The 20,364-nt window shown below is 35.3% G+C and overlaps 2 protein-coding genes across 2 annotated transcripts in view; both read right to left on the bottom strand.

Annotated features, from left to right (window-relative positions):
* The window catches only part of LOC141516451 (trichosurin-like), a 113,490-nt gene that overhangs the window by 65,822 nt on the left and 27,304 nt on the right, over positions 1-20,364 (bottom strand). The gene's annotated exons all lie outside the window — the stretch shown is intronic.
* Positions 564-1,678, bottom strand: LOC141516436 (deleted in azoospermia-like). Its single transcript, XM_074227514.1, has 2 exons — positions 845-1,678; positions 564-785 (listed from the first exon to the last, which is right to left on the bottom strand). Exons 1-2 carry the CDS (start codon positions 1,676-1,678, stop codon positions 732-734), a joined length of 888 nt encoding a protein of 295 aa, XP_074083615.1. The 3' UTR covers positions 564-731.

Here is a 20,364-nt window from a genome sequence, read left to right as displayed (position 1 = left end):
GAATTTGAATTACCCTAATTGCCATCCCAATCAATTACCTATTGTTGGACTCCAAGTACTTTGTAAGCAAAATTGAATAAACATAACACCCAATGATTGGATTGTCTGTAGAGAATCTGCCATATTAATACTGGGTTTAGAATTGGAAGTCTTCAATTAAGCTACAACTTTATATATTTGGTTCCACTGATTAAAAATGCAGTTTTAAAAGGTCTGCTTCTGTGGTAAATTTCTAGAATTAAATAATAAAACACAAACATTTGTATTGTAAATATCATACTGCTGAAGATATATTTGTTGGAGATTAAATGCTAAGAACAGTCAAACTGTCAAAATTCTGACCTTTTCAAAACACTAAGTTTCTATAACGCAAAATTTTGAAAACCAACATTTGCCTTTAAAGTCTCAAAAACATTTCAGTTCCAGTTGAAGCTCTAACATGTACACCCTAAAGTTATACCTGTCCACTTTAACTGCTTTTCCCTTTCAACTGTGAACTCAATATAGAACCAATTACTAAGTGAATATCCAAAGTAGAATAGTTTCAATGAAAAATAAACACAACATACTAAGAAAATTAACACAACTTGCACAGAAAGTCTTGCAATAAGTTGTCAAAAAATTCAGAATTAATTTTCCATAATAGTGGAAAACAGGAACTCTCTGTATCTTCGTAATACTCAAAAACAGTAACTACTGTCCACAACACTGGAAGCTTCAGCAGAGAGGATTCAAACGGATTTAAGCACAGCCCTACTTCTTCTAAAGTGATGTACTCTTTTGTCCTGGAAGAAATATACATATTCCATTTACTTCAGTGAATAATTCTTATTATTGATATAACCTTGAAGTAGTCATCCTGGGTGACAAGAGCATTTCTCAGTCTTGTCTCTGGATTAAACAAACAGGATACCACTGTCTGTATGCTTCCGTCCACCGATTTCTTTTGTTGGCCATTCCCAGAAGACTGTGTGACCCCATGGACGGAGCACTCTGTCTGCAGGACTTCAGCTCCTGGGTCCACTTCACTGCAGTGATAATTCACAGCTGTATAAGCCGGAAGTATGACATAACTCCTTTGTTCCCCAGTAGGACATTGTGGAGGTACCTGATAGTTATATATAGGTAGCTGATATCCAGTGATGAGCTGGACTGGTGAATTGGGGTAAGGAGGATATGCCTGAACATACTGAGTGATGGGGTTAATCATAGCTGGAAGCTGCATATATGTCTCTGTGTTTGGATTACTCCAGACACTATGAAACTGTGGTGCTGGAGGAGGGTTAAAAACCAAAGGACGTGGCTGCACGTGATAGGCACATAAATTTTGTTTCCTGATTGCTGGTCCCAGTTTCAACTTTTTACCATGGAAATTTATCTGTGATTCCACTATTTTCTGTACATCCATATCATTATAAAACGAAACAAATCCATAGCCTTTGGACACACCAGTTCGATCAGTGATTATCTTCACTTCTTTCACCGAACCATATCTACCAAAGAAGCTTCTAATTTCTGTTTCATCCATCCTAACATCAATTCCACCAACAAAGACAGTGTTTGGCATGATTTTGCCTTTGGGTAAAACATATCCTTGGCTGGCTGTGCCTGATGATGATTGGGTGCTGGCTTCTCTTGAGATGGTTGAGTTTGGGGTCTCAGGATTTGCGGTACACATGGTCTCGGCCCGGCGCGGCGCCTCCACCCGCGACTATTAAAGCCCCGGCGGGGCGGTGTCGGCCGCGCTTAAAGCCCGCCGGTCCGGTCCGGTCCGCCGGCCCCGCTGCCCCGCGAGCGCCCGCCGAGGATCCGAGGCCCACGCCCTCGACAAGTGTCAGTTTTGTAGGAATCAGTGTCAGTGTTTCTAATCAAGCTCTGACACTGCTGAGTTGAAGTATTTATTAAGCATCTTATGTTTAAGGTATCGCACTAGGAATTGTAGTTACAAAGACAAATCAAGCCACAGTCCCCACTCTTAAGGAGCTTACATTCTACTGGGGATTCTCAGAAGATTAAAAAAAAGGTAAAGAGATAAGTACATATATTTTTATATGTTATCTATATGCACACATGCATATTATATATCTTTATACATATATGTAATATAAACACATATATTTTATAAACATGCATTTATAAACATTTTATATATAATATGTAACATATTATACTTACATATTATATGTGTGTATGTGATATGAGGAGGGAAGAGCAGTAAAAACTATGGGGAGTTATTAAAGTTTAGTTAAAGGAGATAAGCCAACATTTATCCTCTCTGTGCCTCAGTTTCCTCATCTATAAACAGGAGGTATCTAATCTGAAAACTTTTGAAGACTCTTCCAATTCCAAATATAACATCCTATAACCTAAAACCATTTCTATTCCCCAGATATCTCCTTATTGGTCAAGGCATTATTTTTTGAAAGAACCTGGAAATGAGAACTAGGTCTGGGAAAGGAATTTAAATATAAAAGCACTTAAAGTCATTCTATTAAGAAAGCGAATAGTCTAAGTCAATTTCAAGTAATTATGGAGACATTCTGATCAGAATAAGGAACTCACATTGGCTTTTTTTCACTGAGTACATATCTAACAAGGAACTAACATGTCACAGACTAAATGGTGTGATGTGAAGTAGAGACTGAAGTGTCAGTGAATCAGTTTATTTCTTTTCCCCATGAGGTAAGAATGCAGTCTGAAATTTTTACCATATTGTTGCCTTTAGGGCACTTTTTACCATATTGGTGCTTCCTTTTTATGGGGGAATCTCTCTGTGTCAATATCCAATTGTATCTCCCTTAAGCATTTCTCCCTGTATCTTCAGACACTTTCTTATATTTTGTTGAGAGTTTTTCTGAAAATTCAGGTTGAGAAGGCGGAAGTAGATATGTCTAGGTCTCCATTTACCCATTATTGTATAACTCTGAAAAAATGGCTTCCTTTCTGTTATTCCTGGACAGTTCTAAAATAAAGCAAGGGTTCCGTTTGCCTTATACCATTTTAAAGCAATCTTGTGGAAACACTGTCCTTTACTATTGTAGTAGAGTTATATAGTACAAATTGTGTGGATATTAGGTTTAAAATATTTCACTTAAAATTTTATTCCTAACACTTGCTAGTCATGTGAACTAGTGGAAATGCCTTGTCCTTGCTGAGCCTTGTTTTTTTCATCAGTAAACAGGTATTTATAAATTCAATTTTTTATTTTGTTTTCAGAACTTGATTCCCTCCTCACCTCTTCTACTCATTGAGAAGAATATATATATATATATATATATATATATATATATATATATATATATAATCATTCAAAACAAATTCTTCCATTAACTATGTTAAGAAGGAAGAAAGGGAGAAAGGAAGGAAGGAAAAAAAAGAAAGAGTAGAAAATATCCTTAAATTTACATCCTGAGTCCATCAACTCTTTATCTGGAGGTGGGTTTAGAATTTTAAAATACTACATTGGCATAGGACAGGGGAGACAGCAGTTCTTGTAAGCAAAATAAAAGGTTGTGTGGAATGAAATTTAAATCTAAATCAACAAATATTTTTATCTATTAAGCATTTAATCTATTAATAAAAATAACTATACTAGTCTCTCCTGTATTGCTGTCTTCTAAGGCAGAGGGGCTGGCAGAGATCAGTGAAATTATGCAATATGCTATGCATGATCAACCAAAGACAGACAGATCAAAATGGAGAGTTCTGATAAAAGGTGATACACTAGAGAAGGAAATGGCAAACTACCCCACTTTCTTTGCCAAGAAAATCCCATGTACAATATTAAAATAATAAAAAAATATAACAGGTCAAAAAGTACCCAACACAATACTGGATAACAGTAAAAACTATGGGGAGTTATTAAAGTTTAGTTAAAGGAGATAAGACAAGTACAACTACAATTATCTTCAGAAAAATAAAGCAGCCAGGCCAAAGTAAAAAAGAAACTCAGAAACACACATGCAAATATAATTAATATTTGTGTGTGTGTTTATATATGTATCTATGTATACATGAGGCCCTCTTCATTACTGACCTAGGGTGTTTATCAGTCATACTAAAAGAGTTCTACTGATATGGATGTAGATCTTATTTGGTCTCTAGAAATAAAAAAAAAAAACTACACAAAACTGCAAAATATAATAATGAGAAAACTTCAACTATACGGGGTTCCCAAGAGCTCATTGATTAAATAATTGGGACAAAAATAGCTGTTGATATCAGATAGTTGTACTGAATTAACTTACAGGTTGAAAAATTAAAATCACATATGAAACTTATCTTAAACTAGTTCAGATAAATATATCATTCTTATTCAGTCTTAAAGCAAAAATAAATCTTTAATATTTAAACTCATAAACTCAAATTGATGAAAATTATTTTTTAAAAACCCATCATTTGTCAAAAAAATTATATATACAAATTTTATACAAAGATTCAGCACAGAAAATTCTTGGTAAAGATTTACAATTGGATATCTCTAAAGATCCTTTTTTTTAAGGATTTTCTTTATACTTCAGATATTAAACTCTTTTTGCATACTGCAGGCATTTAATAAATGCTTGTTCATTAATAGATTTTCTTTTTTGATTCATTCTTTTTTCTCCTGTCTTTATTCATTTTTTCCAATGACATGCAGATATTTTTTAACATTCATCCTTTTGCAAGCTTTTGAATTACACATTTTCTTCCATCCCTTCTTCCCCCTCCCTCCCCATGTCAGCAAACAATATAATAAAGGTTGCATGTATACAATCATGTTTAACATATTTCCATATTATGCATGTTATAAAAGAAGAATTAGAACTAAGATCATAAGAGAGAAAGAAGCAACATAAAAGAAGTTGTAAAAGAGAATGCTCTGCATTCAAACATCATAGTTTTTTCTCTGGATTTGGATGGTATATTCTACAGCAAGTCTGTCAGGACTAACCTTGATCACTGAACTGCTTTAGAAGAACTGCATCCATCATAGTTGACCATCTCACAATGTTGCTGTTAATGTGTGCAATGTTCTCCTGGCTCTACTCATTTCATTCAGCATCAGATCATGCAAATCCTTCCAGAGTTTTCCAAAGTCTGTCCACTTATTGTTTCTTAAAGAAATGCTAGGTGTGAAAATTCTTTCCCAATTCTCTGGATTCCTTCTAATCATGGTTACATTGGCTTTATTTGTTCATTTTTTCCTTTCTCTCCATCCTCTCTTGTATTCTTTTGTACTTTTCTTTGTACTTTCCCCCTTAACCCCTCCTCACCAATGTTTTGCTTTTGATTGCTGCCTGCCTTATACTGTCCTTTTCCCTATTCCCTCCTACTACCCTATAGGATAGGATAAGTTTCTAAACCCAATTAGGAAAGTAAATCATTCCCTCTTTGAGCCAACTATGTTGAGTTAGATTTACTCAGTATTTATACTCTCCCTGCTTTCTTACAATAGATCCTTTGTGTCTTTTCAAGAGGTATTATCTTCTAATAGCTTCACCTTCTTTTCCCAGTATAATACTTTCTTTCAGGTGCTAATTTTTTTATACTTGCACCATACCCTTTTTCAAAGCAGACTCCTTTCAATTGTCCTGATAGAAGTACAGTTCTCAAGAGCCATAAGTATCATCACATCATGATCAATTTATACTCACATAATATATACCTTCCCTCCAGTTGTCCTGTAGAAATACCCACATCCTAGAATTATGTTCCTTTCAATTGTCCTAAAAGAAATATAATTCTCAAGAGTTACAGCTTTTTTATTCCTATTTAGTCTTATTGAGTAACCTTTTTTCCTTTCTTTCTGTTTACCTTTTTCTACATCTCTGGAGTCTTATATTTAAAGTTCAAATGTTCTGTTTAGTTTTGGTCTTTTATCACATAAATTTGAAAGTTCTCTATTTAATAGAAAGTGCATCCTTTTCCCTCAAAGAATATACTGAATTAAAGCAGGATGAATGATTCTTTATTGCAATCTAATTTTTCTTGCTTTCCAGAATATCATATTCTAGGTCCTCTGATCCTTTAATCTTGAAGCTGATAAGGCTTATATAATCATGATGGTGGCTCCCTGGTATTTTAATTGCTTCCTTCTGACTACTTGCAGTATTTTTTCCTTTCATTGAAAATTCTGAAATTTAGCTATAATATTACTTGGAGTTTTTATTTTGGTATCTCTACCTGGGAGTGATCTAAGGATTCTGTCAAAGACTATTTTTATTTTCTTTTTCTATAATATTAGGGCAGTTTTTATGATAATTATCTGCAAATATTTTCCAAGTTCATTTTTGAATTGTGGCTTTCAGATTGACTAATAATTCATAAATTATCTCTACTTAATCTATTTCCCAGGGTAGTCATTTTTCCTGAAAGATACTTTCCATTTTCTCCTATTTTTTCAGCCTTTGGTTTTGTTTGATGGAATCTTGGTGTCTCATAGAGTCATTAATTTACATTTCTCCAATTCTATTTTCATCAGTTAGCGTTTGTGTTTCCTTTTCCAGTTGGTTAATTTTACTATTAGATGAGTTATTTTCTTTCTTCAGTTAGGAAAGTTTACTTTTTGATGAGTATCCTTTCTTTTCCAGTCAGTCATTTAGAAGCTACATTTAAAGTTCTTTTGGGAAAAGCTCCCAGAGTTTCCTAGTTTTGTGCCATCATCTTGGCTCTGCCCCTGGAAGACTCTAAAATGCTAAAATATATAAAGAATTGATTAAAATTTATAAGAATAGGGACAGTTAGGTGGTACAGTGGATAAAGGACCAGTCCTGGAGTCAGGAGACCTTAGCTCAAATCTAGGCTCAGACACTTAATAATTACCTATGTGCTCTTGGACAACTCACATAACTCCATTGTCTTGCAAAAACCACACACACAAAAAGAAATTAATAAGAATAAAAGTCATCCTATAGCTGATAAATTATCAAAGGATAAGAAAAAGAAGTTTTCAGATGAAGAAATTAAAGCTATCGATAGTCATATGAAAAAATGCTCTAAATCATTATTGATTAGAGAAATGCACATTAGCACAACACTGTGGTGCCCCTTCATACCTATCATATTGTCTAAAATCACAAAACAAGAAACAAAAGTTAGATAATATTGGAAAGGAAATGGGAAAACTGGGACAATAATGCACTTCTGGTGGAGTTGTAAATTGATCCAACTATTCTGGAGAGCAATTTGAAACTATGCCCAAAGGGCAATAAAGCTATGTATACCCCCTTTGATCCAGCAATACCATAACTAGATCTGTATCCCAAAGAGATAATAAAAAGGGGGGGGGAAGATCCTCATGTACAGCAATATTTATAACAGTTCTTTTTGTAGTGTCAAGGAATTCTAATATGGGGGAATGCCCATCAAATAGGGAATGGCTTAATGGTATATGGATGTGATGTAATATTATTTTTTCTGTAAGAAATCACAAGTGGAAACACATCAGAAAAGCCTTGAAAGGTTTGCATGAATTGATGCTGAATAAAATAAGCAGAACCAGAAAAACACTGTGCACATTAACAGCAACCTTGTGAGATGATCAACTATGTTGGACTGAATTTCTCTCAGCAGTTCATTGCTCAAGGATAATTCTAAAAGACTAGTGATGGAAAATGCACATCCAGAATAAAAACTATGGAGTCTAAATGCAGAATAAATGCAGTATTTTTTTCTTTCTTTCTTATGTTTTTCCTACTTTAGTTCTATGTGGAAAATTTCTGGTGAAGTCCTCTCAGGGTTAAAGAAATGTATATGTCAAGAAAAACTTTGCATGCCAAGGGACCTAGGACATCCTGCTTTTGCAGAAGGACTGCTTTGCTAGCTAAGGCACAACATCCTGACCATGAAAACTTTGCTATTACTATGTCTATTCCTAGTCAAAATAGTTATACTAGGTCACTAGGACCCCATTGTCTGGTGAGAGAGATATTTTGAAAATATTACAATCCTTTCTTTGCATTGTTGCCAGGATAAATTTCCTCAAATAGATTGTGCTCCCCCCCCAAAAAAAACCCAACCAGTGTGCTAAAGGGGAAAATGATTAAGGTGGTGAAATTATAAAAACAAAAATTGCATGGCTCTCTAACTTGTGTGCACCCTCTCCAGAGAGAGAAAATAAAAATTTTTGTGGCAGCTAGATGGCACAGTGGAGGGAATCAGGAGGGCCTGAGTTCAAATTCAGTCTCAGACACTTAATAATTACTTAATTGTGTGACCTTGGGCAAATGGGAAATTGCCTTGCAAAAAAAATGAAAATAAAAACTTTCTTTTGCTCAGACCCGGTCTCTGAAATTTTTCTTTAGTGTATTTTTATGACACAGAACTTTGGCCAGAAGATGCCTCCTTTGAGAGGGGCCCCAGCCCAAATTAGACTTCAGTATTTAATCGTTTTCTTTTTATCTTTCTTTTTGCTCTGATTCTTCTTTCTCACATGACTAATATGGAAATGTTGTTAAACAAGACTGTATATGTGCAACCTTTATCAGATTACTCACTGCCTTGAGGAGGGAGGAGAGAAAAAAGAGTGGTAGAAAAATGTGTAACTCAAAAGCCTACAAAAAGATGAATGTTGAAAACTATCTTTGCATGTAATTGGAAAAAATAAAGTCACAATAAAAAAATAAAGAGTTGAGAAAACCAATAATGGCAATGAAATTTCTTCAAAATTAAGGTGTCCTTCAACCATTGGTGCTGAAGAAGCCAAAGTTCACCAGTTCTATGAAGATAAACAAGATCTTCTAGAAATAGCACCCAAAAGAGATGGCATATTCACCACAGGGTATTGGGACACTAAAGTAGAAAATCCTAAGATAATGAAAACAAGAAGTTTGGTGTTGGAGTACAAAATGAAGCAGGACAGTGACTAATAGAGCTTTGCCAAGATAACTTACTTGTCAATCCAAACTCTTTTTCATCAACACAAAAAATGACTCTGCAATGGCCATCACTATACAATCAATATTGAATTCAGATTTATTATATACTATGCAGCCAAAGGTGGAAAGACTCCATATAGTCAGTTAAAATAAAATCCAATGACTATGACACAGATAATGAGCTTCTTATTGCAAAATTCAGATTTAGATTTTTAAAATTATATAAGAAATATGGTATTGGGGCAGCTAGGTTACTGAATTGGAAAAGGTCAGTTTGAATCCTGATCCTAAAAAAGGGCAATAGCAAAGAATATTCAAATTGCCAAACAATAGTACTCATTGCTCATACCAGCAATATTATGCTTAAGATTTTGCAAGCAGGCAGCTAGGTAGTACAGTGGCTAGAGCACAGTCACTAGAGTCAGGAGGACCTGAATTCAAATTTGACTTCAGACATTTAATAATTGCCTAACTGTGTGACCTTGGGCTAGTCACTTAACCCCATGGCTTTAAATTTTAAAAAAAAAGTTAATTTCAAAAAAGATTCTGCAAGCTAGGTTTCAGCAATATATGAACTAAGAATATAAGTACAGGCTTGTTTTCTAAAAGGCAGAGAAACTAGGGTTTCAAATTGTCATCACTCACTGGATGATAGAAAAAGCATGAGAATCCTAGAAAAACATCTATTTCTACTTCATTCTTTGATTATGGGAGTTGGACTATAAGGAAAATTGAATGCCACAGGATCAATACTTTCAAAATGTAATGCCAGAGAAGACATTTGTAAATCCCTTGGGATAACAAGGAGATCAAATAAGTCAATATGGGGCAGCTAGATGGCACAGTTGATAGAGCACCAGCCCTATAGTTGATAGAGCAGTGGAGGATCTAAGTTCAAAAGGACTCAGATCAATAATTGCCTAGCTGTGTGACCCTGGGCAAGTCACTTAACCCCATTGCCTTAAATACATAAAATAAATAAATAAATGGAATTTCAAAGTCAGTCAATTCTCAAATTAATTTAGACTATTGGAAGGACAAATATTGAAGTTGAAGCTGAAATACTTTGACCACATAATGAGAAGACAGAAATCATTGAGAAAAATCCCTGATATTGGGAACATTTAAGGCAAAAGGAGAAGGGAATGGAATCAAGGAACATGAGCTCAGAAAGACTGGTAAATAATAGAGAAGAGCCAGGCATGGTCCAAAGTGTTACCAAAATGATGCATGACTGAATAACTCAACAACAGTAATACTTTGGTTGAGTCAACACAGTAGTTAAAGTCTTACATATGTCTTTAAAAAAAAAAACTTCACAAGTAAAAAAATGGGGAGACATTGTTAGCAGTTTATTTGATAAAGATAAAGATCTAGGGATGCCAAGACTATTGTCACATACCTGTAATCCCAAATACCAGGGAGTCTAAGGCTGCTAGATCTTTTGACTTGGGATTTTCAAGTTCCTGGGGCTAAACTGATATCAATTTAAGATTTAAGGAACAACAGGATTTCTAAGAAGAAGCAAAATAGGGGCAGCTAGGTGGCATAGTGGATAAAGCACCGGCCTTGGAGTCAGGAGTACCTGGCTTCAAATCTGGTCTCAGACATTTAATAATTGTCTAGCTGTGTGGCCTTGGGCAAGCTACTTAACCCCATTTGCCTTGCAAAAACCTAAAAAAAAAAAAGAAGAAGAAGCAAAATAACCCAGGTCAAAAATGAAGCAGGTCAAAACTTCCTTGATAATGACTGGTAGAATCAGAACCAAGATTAAGGCCTGTACTTCAAGCTTCAAATGAGAGAGGGAGCTTCAGTTCCTCTTAATATACATTATGTAGGTGTGTTTGTGTGTTTGTGTTTGTGTGTGTGTGTGTGTGTGTGTGTGTGTGTGTGTGTGTGTGTGTAATTTAAATCTAGGGGGTTTTAACTGATCTGCAAGTTCAAAATGAGTTAGTATAGGGACAACCAAAAACCTAATATGATTTTGTAAAATAGCTTACAGGAATAAAGTTAAGATAGTACCTATTGATAAAGATAGTACCCAGGCCAGAAAGTAATAGGAGTATCACAGTCAGGTTCAGTTTGCAGCTTAAATAAGGTACAGTACAGTGAAGGAGTACCCAAAGAAGAGCAGTCAGAATATATATTATAGTTCTATCATTTGAAGGTTCTGAGAATGTTTACCTAGAAAAGAAAAGACTCAAGAAAGAAAGGAAAACTTTGTTTAAATATTTGAAAGATTATCATATGGTAGGTTTTTTTATTTGACTCAAAAGGGAAGAATCAAGAGAAATGGGGAGATATTGTAAATTCAGGCTAGAAGTCAGGAAGAAATATACTAATGAGTTTCCAAAAGTGGAAGAAACTTCCAAAAGAGAAAATAGATTTTCTTTACTTAGGGGTCATCAAGAAGAGGCCATATGACTGCTTGTCAAGTACATAATCTTGGTGTTCAATTTTGGTATGAAATGGGTTGCCTCATTTTTCTAATTCTCAGATTATGTGATTTTGTGGTCTTCAACCTATGGTCCTAATTTCATTGTTGTTGCTGTTGCTAAGTCATTTAAGTCATATGTGACGCTTTACGTGTTTTCTGGATAAAAATACTAGAGTAGTTTCCCTTTTCCTTCTCCAACCAACGAATACAGGGTTAAGTGATTTACCCAGGATCACACAGTAGTAAGCAAGTGTCTGAGGCCAGATATGAACTTAGGAAGGTAAGACTTAAGCAAGACACTCTTTCCACTGTGTCACTTAGCTAACCCTAACATTATCACAAATAAAAGATGCCATGGTATTATCCATGTATCTCTCTCTTTTTTTTAAGGTTTTTTCAAGGCAAATGGGGTTAAGCGGCTTGCCCAAGACCACACAGCTAGGTAATTATTAAGTGTCTGAGACGGGATTTGAACCCAGGTAATCCTGACTCCAAGGCTGGTGCTTTATCCACTATGCCACCTAGCCACCCCAATGTATCTTTTGATAATGAGAGGAGAAGTTGTTCTTTTTTCCAGAACCCTTCCATTCTTACAACTCTGTCCTTCATGTACCTGATATCTTAAGCAGATCTATGCCTCCCTTATCTGAATAAAAATAGGTCTACAATAAAGTTTAGTGCTTTTAACAACTCTAGCTACTCTCTTTTTAGAAAAAGCTCCTCATCACAAAATAAGTGCAACAAAATGCACAGAAATGCAATTTCAATAATTACTACATGGTAAATTCATCAATTCCAAAATAGGTTCAAAAGAAGAATTTTTGAAAACCATAAGAGAAGGGGCAGCTAGGTGGCACAGTGGATAGAGCACCAGCCCTGGAGTCAGGAAGACCTGAATTCAAATCCCACCTCAGACACTTAATACTTATTTAGCTCTGTGACCTTGGGCAAGTCATCCAACCCCATTGCCTTGCAAAAACCAAAAAAAAAAATGAAAAGAAAAGAAAAAAAAGAAAGAAAAAAGAAAATCACAAGAGAAATAGAGAAAATTAGAGACCAAAAGATTATTAAATTGATGAAGCAAGTATAAGTGAGTCTTTAAAAGGCCCACAAAAGTCAATTAATAATTATTTAATTTGAAGAAAAAGCAGAAAGGAAAGTAGAATTAACCAACGTATAAGCATAGAAAATTTAAGAGATAGCAAAAAAGCAAAAATATTAGAAAGTACTATACCCAAGTGCACAGTAAGCCAAGAATTTAAATTAAATGGCTATAATTTGAAATACATAAATGAACAAAATAGGGTCTATAACCTGTAAATTGTAAACAATTAATTCTCAGAACTCATGTAAAACACAAATGAACTTCTGAAAGGTGAATTCCATAAAACAAAAGAGCAATTAATCCCTATTCTACATACACAAAGTTCAAGAATATGTCAACAGCACTTTATGAAATTCCTTTCTTGAAATAAATTTTCAAAACCTTAAATGCTAGACTAAGGAGTTTGTATTTTACTATATAATCATTTAGTATGTAATATGTTTATCTGTACAAGTTTTATATTCCTCAAGAGGAATGTAAGTCCCTAAGAGCAGGGACTTGATGTCACTTTACCTAACACTGTGCCTTGTTCCTAATGAGTACTCTACAGACCTTTGTTCAATGAACAATGTTATGGTGGTAAAATTGATGAGTGGAGAAACTGGAGGTATAATAAAAGTACACGCATGCAATTAAAAGAGCCCAAACTAGATCAGTGAGCATCTGAATAAAGAGAAAAAACAAGATGTGTGAGATGGGTTTATAAAGTTGACTATACTTTGCAACTGACTAGGAAATTGGAGGGTAAAGAAGGAAAAAAAAGTCAAAAATAATTCTTACATTCCAAGTATTTGTCACGAGTAGGACAGTGGGGCCATCAAAAGAAAAAAGAAGTTTGGGTGCAGTCATATTGAATGCGATTGTAAAGAAATGGTCAAAATAGTAAACAAAGGAGAGAAATTGCAAAGATATAAAGATATTAAAAATAAAATGAAAGTATCAAATTATATGATCTCAAAGTTCCCTTCTAGTCCTTGCAAACAATGATCCCATGATCTTTTGTGAAGTTGAAATCACTAATATTGTCATCACAATTTAATTGTTGAGGAATCCAAGGACAAAAAATTTGAGAGGACTTATCCATAATTTCCTGGCTATTTATTGAAGAATCAGGAGTATAACCTGGTTCTCCTGTTTTCTAATCTAATGTCATGTCATGATTGCAATCTAGGAAGGCAAATTCCTCAGAAGGGATTTTTCAGGTTAGTAAAATAATAAAGAAGCCTCTGAATCCCATGTCGGTAATGTCAAAAAAAAAAAAGAATTTCAATAAAGCTAAAATAAGGTAATTATCATTGTGAAAATAATTTTTAATACATTATGTGATTAACAAAGTATATCTCTTATGTCTGTACTTCATCTTTTCACTTGAGGGTCTATGATTGTCTCTCTCCGTGATCTCTGTACAGAAATAGAGAAAAAAGACAAAAGGAGAATTCACAGAGCCTTGGTTAAGGCATAAATAAAGCAAAATCCAATGATTTTATACAAAACTCTACAGTAGAGCTGGGGAGTTATTAAAGCTGTAATGGGGTGAGACTTTGAGAGAATTCTAGCATCCTCAAAAATGAGTTCATGTCTGATACATCTTGAACGGTTTCAGGATTTGAGGAAGGAATGAAAGAAAAGGAGAAATTGAATACAATATTAAAGAAAGAGAGATGTTCAATAATTGGGAACAGGGGAAAGTAAGTATTCAGTGACTTGCATTTATCATTATTGATTGTTTCAATTAAATGTTTAAATGGGGAGAAGGAATTCTTCAAATGTGTAGTAATTGCAAATCAAATCTATAAGTGCAGAAAAAAGACCATTCCCTATGAAGAAAAGTCAGTCTTTATATGCTTGATAAATATTTTTAAAGGCAGTTTATTGGTTGATTATTATTATTGTTGTTGTTGTTATCATTTGTTCTAGGAAAACATCAAAATGACATCACTATGTTAGAGTCAAAATGTATCTGACTATGGCTGATCAGATGAGTCAGAAGGATGGGAGTTCAAATCCAGTCTCATGCACTTGACTCATACTAGTTGTGTGACCTTGGACAAGTCACTTAACTCTGCCTAGCATCTAGGGCCATCTCCAGTCATCCTGATTTATATCTGACCACTGGACCCAGATGACTCTAGAGGATAAAGTGAGACTGATGACTTAGCACAACCCACCTCACTCAAATTCAGTCCATGTGCTTATCATGGCATCACCTCCCTGAGGTTGTGGTCTTCTTTGAAAATGAAGCACAGGGGGTGGAGCCAAGATGGCAGCATGAAGGTACCATTTCCCAGGAACTCCTTCCCCTCAAACTCAAAAAAAAAAAAATACTAAATGATGTCTCTAGCCAAAATTTAGAGGGGCAGAACCCACAGAAAGAGTGAGTGATATATTTTCCCAGTCCAAGATAACTTACAAGTCCCATGGGAAAGGTATGTTTCATCAGGACCAGTCCAGCACAGCCCAACCCAGCACAGCACAGCCCAGAGATCACCAGCAACAGCTTGAAGGGGCAGAGAGAGAACTCTGCTACACCAGAATGAGTGTGGAGTGAGGAGCACAAGCCGCACAATCTACAGCGAGAATCTGGAGAAAGCAGCCTGCATCCCCAGAGAAAGTAAGGGGTCTGCAGAGATTTCTCTGCTCTCCCTCAGGGTAGAATTCGGCTGTCATCATACACTCAGATTCAGGTTGCAGTTTGGCCTTCCATACTAAGGGGTAAAGCTGGATCCCTCCTTATAGCTCCAGGGAAGAGGGAAGTACAGGGGCCATCCACATATCAAAGCACAGGCAAGAGAGCATAAGACTTTGGAGGAATAAAGGTCCCAGTGGGGTGTCCAAAAAAAAAACCCAAAACCCTGGAAGTGCTGTAAATTGGTCTTGAGCTGAGGAAATGAGTAAACAACATAAAAAGAAGAATCTGACCATAGAGAATTATTTTAGTCCCATGGAAGATCAAACCACATACTCAGATGATGACAAAAATAGAAGCTTCTGTATCCAAAACCTCCAAGAGAAATAGAAAATGGGCTCAGACTAATGGATGAGCTCAAAAAAGATTTTGAAAATCAATTAAGAGAGATGGAGGAAAAATTGGGAGGAGAAATGAGAGAGATGCAGAAAAATCGTGAAAACCAAAGCAACAGCTTGGTGAAAGATAAACAAAAAAAATTGAAGAAAATATGTTAAAAAATCAGTTTAGGTCTAATGGAAAAAAGCAAAGCAAAAGGCAAATGAGGAGAAGAATGCCTTAAAAGGCAGAATTGGCTAGCTGGAAAAGGAGATAAAAAAGCTCTCTGAAGAAAATAACTCCTTCAAATGCAGAATGGAACTAAAGGAAGCTGATGACTTTGCAAGAAATCAGGAAGAAATAAAACTTCCTAAAAAGCCAAAAATAGAAGAAAATGTGAAATATCTCATTGGAAAAACAACCAACCTCGAAAACAGATCCAGAAGAAATAATTTTAAAATTATTGGGCTATCTGAAAGCCATGACCAGGAGAAGAACCTAGACTTCATTTTTCAAGAAATAAAATAGCAAAATTGCCCTGAGATCCTAGAAGCAGAGGGTAAAATAGAAATTGAGAGAATTCACTGGTCACCTCCTGAAAGAGATGACAAAAGAAAAACTTCCAGGAATATTATAGTCAAATTCCAAACCTCCCAAATCAAAGAGAAAATTCTAAAAACTGCCAGAAACAAACAATTCAACTACTGAAGTTCCATAGTCAGGATTACACAGGATCTGGCAGCATCTACATTAAGGGCTTGTAGGGATTAGAATATGATATTCTGGAAGGCAAAAGATCATGGTTTACAACCAAGAATCAACTATCCAGAAAAACTGAACATTGTCTTTCAGGGGAAAAGATGAACTTTCAATGAAACAGGGGACTTTCAAACTTTCCTACTGAAACAATCAGAGTTGAACAGAAAATTTGATCTCCAAGTATAGGACTCTCTGGTGAACCATAGAGGGGATGGAAGAGAAGGACTAACTATGAGGAACTTGATATTGAATTGTTTGTATTTCTGCATGGGAAGAAGATATTGATAACTCATATTAATTTTCTCATTTATAAGAGCTGTTAGAAGGAGCATATATAGACAGGACATAGGAAGAAGAAGAATATAATGGTAAAATATAGTAAAAAGATGGAGTCAATGGGGATAAAGGAAAGTACTTGGAGGAAGGGAAAGAAGATGACGAAGCTAAGAAATTTCACATAAGAGTCAAGAAAAAGCTTTTTCAATGGAGTGGAAAGGAGGAAGGCAAGGAAGAATGAGTGAGCCTTCATTCTCATCAGAAATGGTTCAGAGAGGAAATAACATACACACTAAATAGGGTGAGGAAATCTATCTTACCCTAGAGAAAAATAAGAAGAAAGGGATGGGATAAGGGGGAATGGGGGGAGGGAAGGGGGGAATAGTTGATAGAAGAGAGGGAAGATCAAGGGAGAGGGTACTCAGATTCAGCACACTTTTGGACAGGGCCAGGATGAAAGGAGAGAGAGAATAGAATAAATGAGAGAGTGGGGAGGAATAGAGTGGAGGTACAACTAGTAATAGCAACTGTGAGGAAAATATTGAAGAAACTTCTCTTGTGGACTCATAAAGAAAGCCACTCACTCCAGAGACAAAGCCATTGAAATCTGAACACAGACAGAAGTACATTTCTCTCTCTCTCTCTCTCTCTCTCTCTCTCTCTCTCTCTCTCTCTCTCTCTCTCTCTCTCTCTTCTTGAGACTTTTTATATTCTTGGAGAGGGGAGGTTATGTTTTACTCTTATAACACATTCGTTTACATCAGTGTATAGCATGGAAACAATATAAAGACTATCAGATAGCCTTCTGGGGGGGGAGGGAAGGGAGGGTGGGGGGAAATTGTAAAATTCAAAACCTTACAAAAATGATAGGTAGATACTACTATTGTGTACCATTGGAAAACAAATAAAATGTTAATTAAAAAAAGAAAATGAAGGATAATTGGGGCAGCTAGGTGGCACAGTGAATAGAATCAGGATAGAGTTCAAATTAGACCTCAAATACTTAATAATTGCCTTACTGTGTGACCTTGGGCAAGTCACTCAACCCCTTAATTGCCTTAAATAAAATTTAAAAATAAAATGAAGGACAAGAATTATAGATCAATATAGGCACCAATAGGTCATTTAGATCATTCAGAGTGGATACTCTGAATTTGCACATCTCAATTTCTTTTGAGATATTTCAATTCTGTTTTGCTCATAGAGCACAGCACCTTCTTTGATAAGAGCATGCCATCCTGAATGGTTCTGTGCCAATGTTTCTCATACACAATCAATTCCAGAGTTCTTAAGAAAGACCTTGAGAATATCTTTTCATTGTATATATAAGGTCAGGAGAGGAAATAACTTAGCTCAGATTACACAGAGAATTAATCAGCAGAGCTAAGACTAGAATTGATATTTCCTAACTGAAACTATGTACCACTGACCTTTGCATTATACCACATTACCTTATTAAGCAAATAATTTTAAATCACATAAGGTTAGAGCTAAATGAAACTTAGGGATCATTCATTTCAACCTTTTCATTTTAGCAATAAGAAAACTGAAGCCCAAGGTTGTACAAGTATTGACAGATCAAATATTTAAAGCTATGTCTTCTAATGCAAAATCTATCCTTGTTGGAGTGGAGGATCTGAGCATGTGTGCTACTTATGGGACTGAACCAGTTTGTATGGGTTCAGCAAAACTGATACTTAATTTTTTGTTGAGTTCAGTGAACCAGTTGTTAGAATGGCTCTTGTAATCAGGGTTCTCTCTAAGGTAGATCCTGGACAACCACCCAAAGTGAAAATCACAGATTTACATTCCGTATTCTTTTTCATTTTGTTTTGTTTTGTTTTGTTTTTTGCAAGGTAATGGAGTTAAGTGACCAACCCAAGGTCAAGCAGTTAGGAAATTATTAAGTATCTGAGGCCAGATTTGAACTCAGGTTCTGGGGCCACTGCTCTATCCATTGTACCACCTAATTGCCCCCTCCTTACTCTTTTTTAGGTTTATTTGGGGGGGGGGGTGCAAGGCATTGGGGTTAAGTGACTTGCACACAGCTAGGCAATTATTAAGTGTCTGAGGTCATATTTGAACTCAAGTCCTCCTGACTCCAATGCCATTGTTCTATCTTCTGTGCCACCTAGTGTCCCCCTTCCTTACTCTTTTTTAACATTCATCTGAGCCACAATGTTTTCCAGGCAGTCGTAGTAATGTTCACTTTGTTCATAGGAGAAAAAATTGACAGAACTATGCTTGTAATATTTATTTATTCATTTCTTAAAACTCATTATACCTTTGATGAAATACTACATTTTAATTCTCTCATTTTTCTTACTTCAGTAAACAAACATATAATGTAAAGAGAAAAAGTGCCAAATGAGCAGGGGGTGACAAGCTGTCATTTATTTCCACTTTGAGTTACACCCAAAATTCCTCTAAGATGTTATGGGTGCACTGGTGTTCCCTGAATGGTGAAACTAATAGGAAACTGAGACACAATGAACCAATAGAAATAGAGATTTCAAGGGTTATCTTTTCACCCATTTCAGAAGCTATGGAAGTAGAATAAAAAAAAGAGTTAGAATAGGTAGAATGAGTTTTGGTTCTGCATATGTTCCAACATTGGCTGCTGTAGTCATTTGGCTGCTTTCACTCCTTAAGGATATATTTGCTTACTGTGAGTAATATAACATAATCTTGTTTTGCTGTGCCTCTTTTATTGCCCTGGAGTATTAAATGCATAAAATATTTAACTACCATTTGATATATTTTTGTGGACTTAAAATGGTCATTAGGGCAGAGAAGTGGTTGTCAATTTATTTGAATCCCACCACTGATGTGAACTTTTTGCTATGAACAGAACAATGGTTTTAGATGGATAACAGAGGATCTGGGTCCCCCTCGTGGTACAAAAATAAATATACATCTGCTTAATTTTGGTTCTTATAATGTTTCTCTTTGAAATTTACTTCCCAGTTGGAAAAATAGTGATCGTAATCATTACATTTAGTGGAGACATTAAGCAGAAGGACAAATGCACTTCCAGGTTCCATAGGAGAAAGAAGAAAGAAGTTGAAAAAGAGAGGACTTGAAATAAATAAGGAGAAAGAAATGTAGGTAATTGGGGGGGGGGTTGAAATAGTAAAGTAGACAAAGTTGAATTTAGATAAAGAAATTTGAGAAAATTGGGGAAAAATTGAAGAAAATTTTGATATTTTCCAATACATGAATCTAGATAGGAATCTATTGGGATTCTGGTTAAACAGGACTAATGAGAATTAGGGAATAGAATATGAAGAGGAAGATTTTAGAAGAAAAAGAAGGCAGTTGACAAAACAAAGCAAAGTAAGCAATTTTTTTTAAATACAAGTACAACAATTAAAAGTTTATATTGGATAGATGAGCAGGAAATTTTGATGAAACTAGAAGATAGTGAAAATGGAAAAGGATATAGAGAATGAATAGAACTGTTGAGATTCTAGAAAGACAGAGATGGTAGATTAAAGTGTTTGGGATTGCAAGTCGTAAGTAGTTGTGGGTTGGGGGTTTGTTTTAGTTTTATTTTTTGCAAGGCAATGGGGTTAAGTGACTTGCCCAAGGTCACACAGCTAGGTAATTATTGTATCTGAGGCCGAATTTGAACTCAGATGCTCCTGACTCTAGGGCCAGTGCTCTATCCATTGTGCCACCTAGCTGCCCCTAGTAGTTGTGTTTACTAAAGGACTGAAATTTTTATTTAATATGAAAATGGGAATAATTTTGCAGTGACTTACGATATTTATATTTTTGTTAAAAGCAATTAATAACCACCTGTTTTCTAATTAACTTTATGAGATGGTTAGGTGACCTAGAAAATAAAAAATGCACCAGATTGGAGATATATATATATATATATATATATATATGTATATATATATGTATATATTCCATTTTC

This window comes from Macrotis lagotis, chromosome 1 (genome assembly GCF_037893015.1).
Source record: "Macrotis lagotis isolate mMagLag1 chromosome 1, bilby.v1.9.chrom.fasta, whole genome shotgun sequence".
NCBI lineage: Eukaryota > Metazoa > Chordata > Mammalia > Peramelemorphia > Peramelidae > Macrotis > Macrotis lagotis.
Note: the sequence above shows the minus strand (reverse complement) of the source record. Positions and strands in the feature narration are given on the sequence as shown.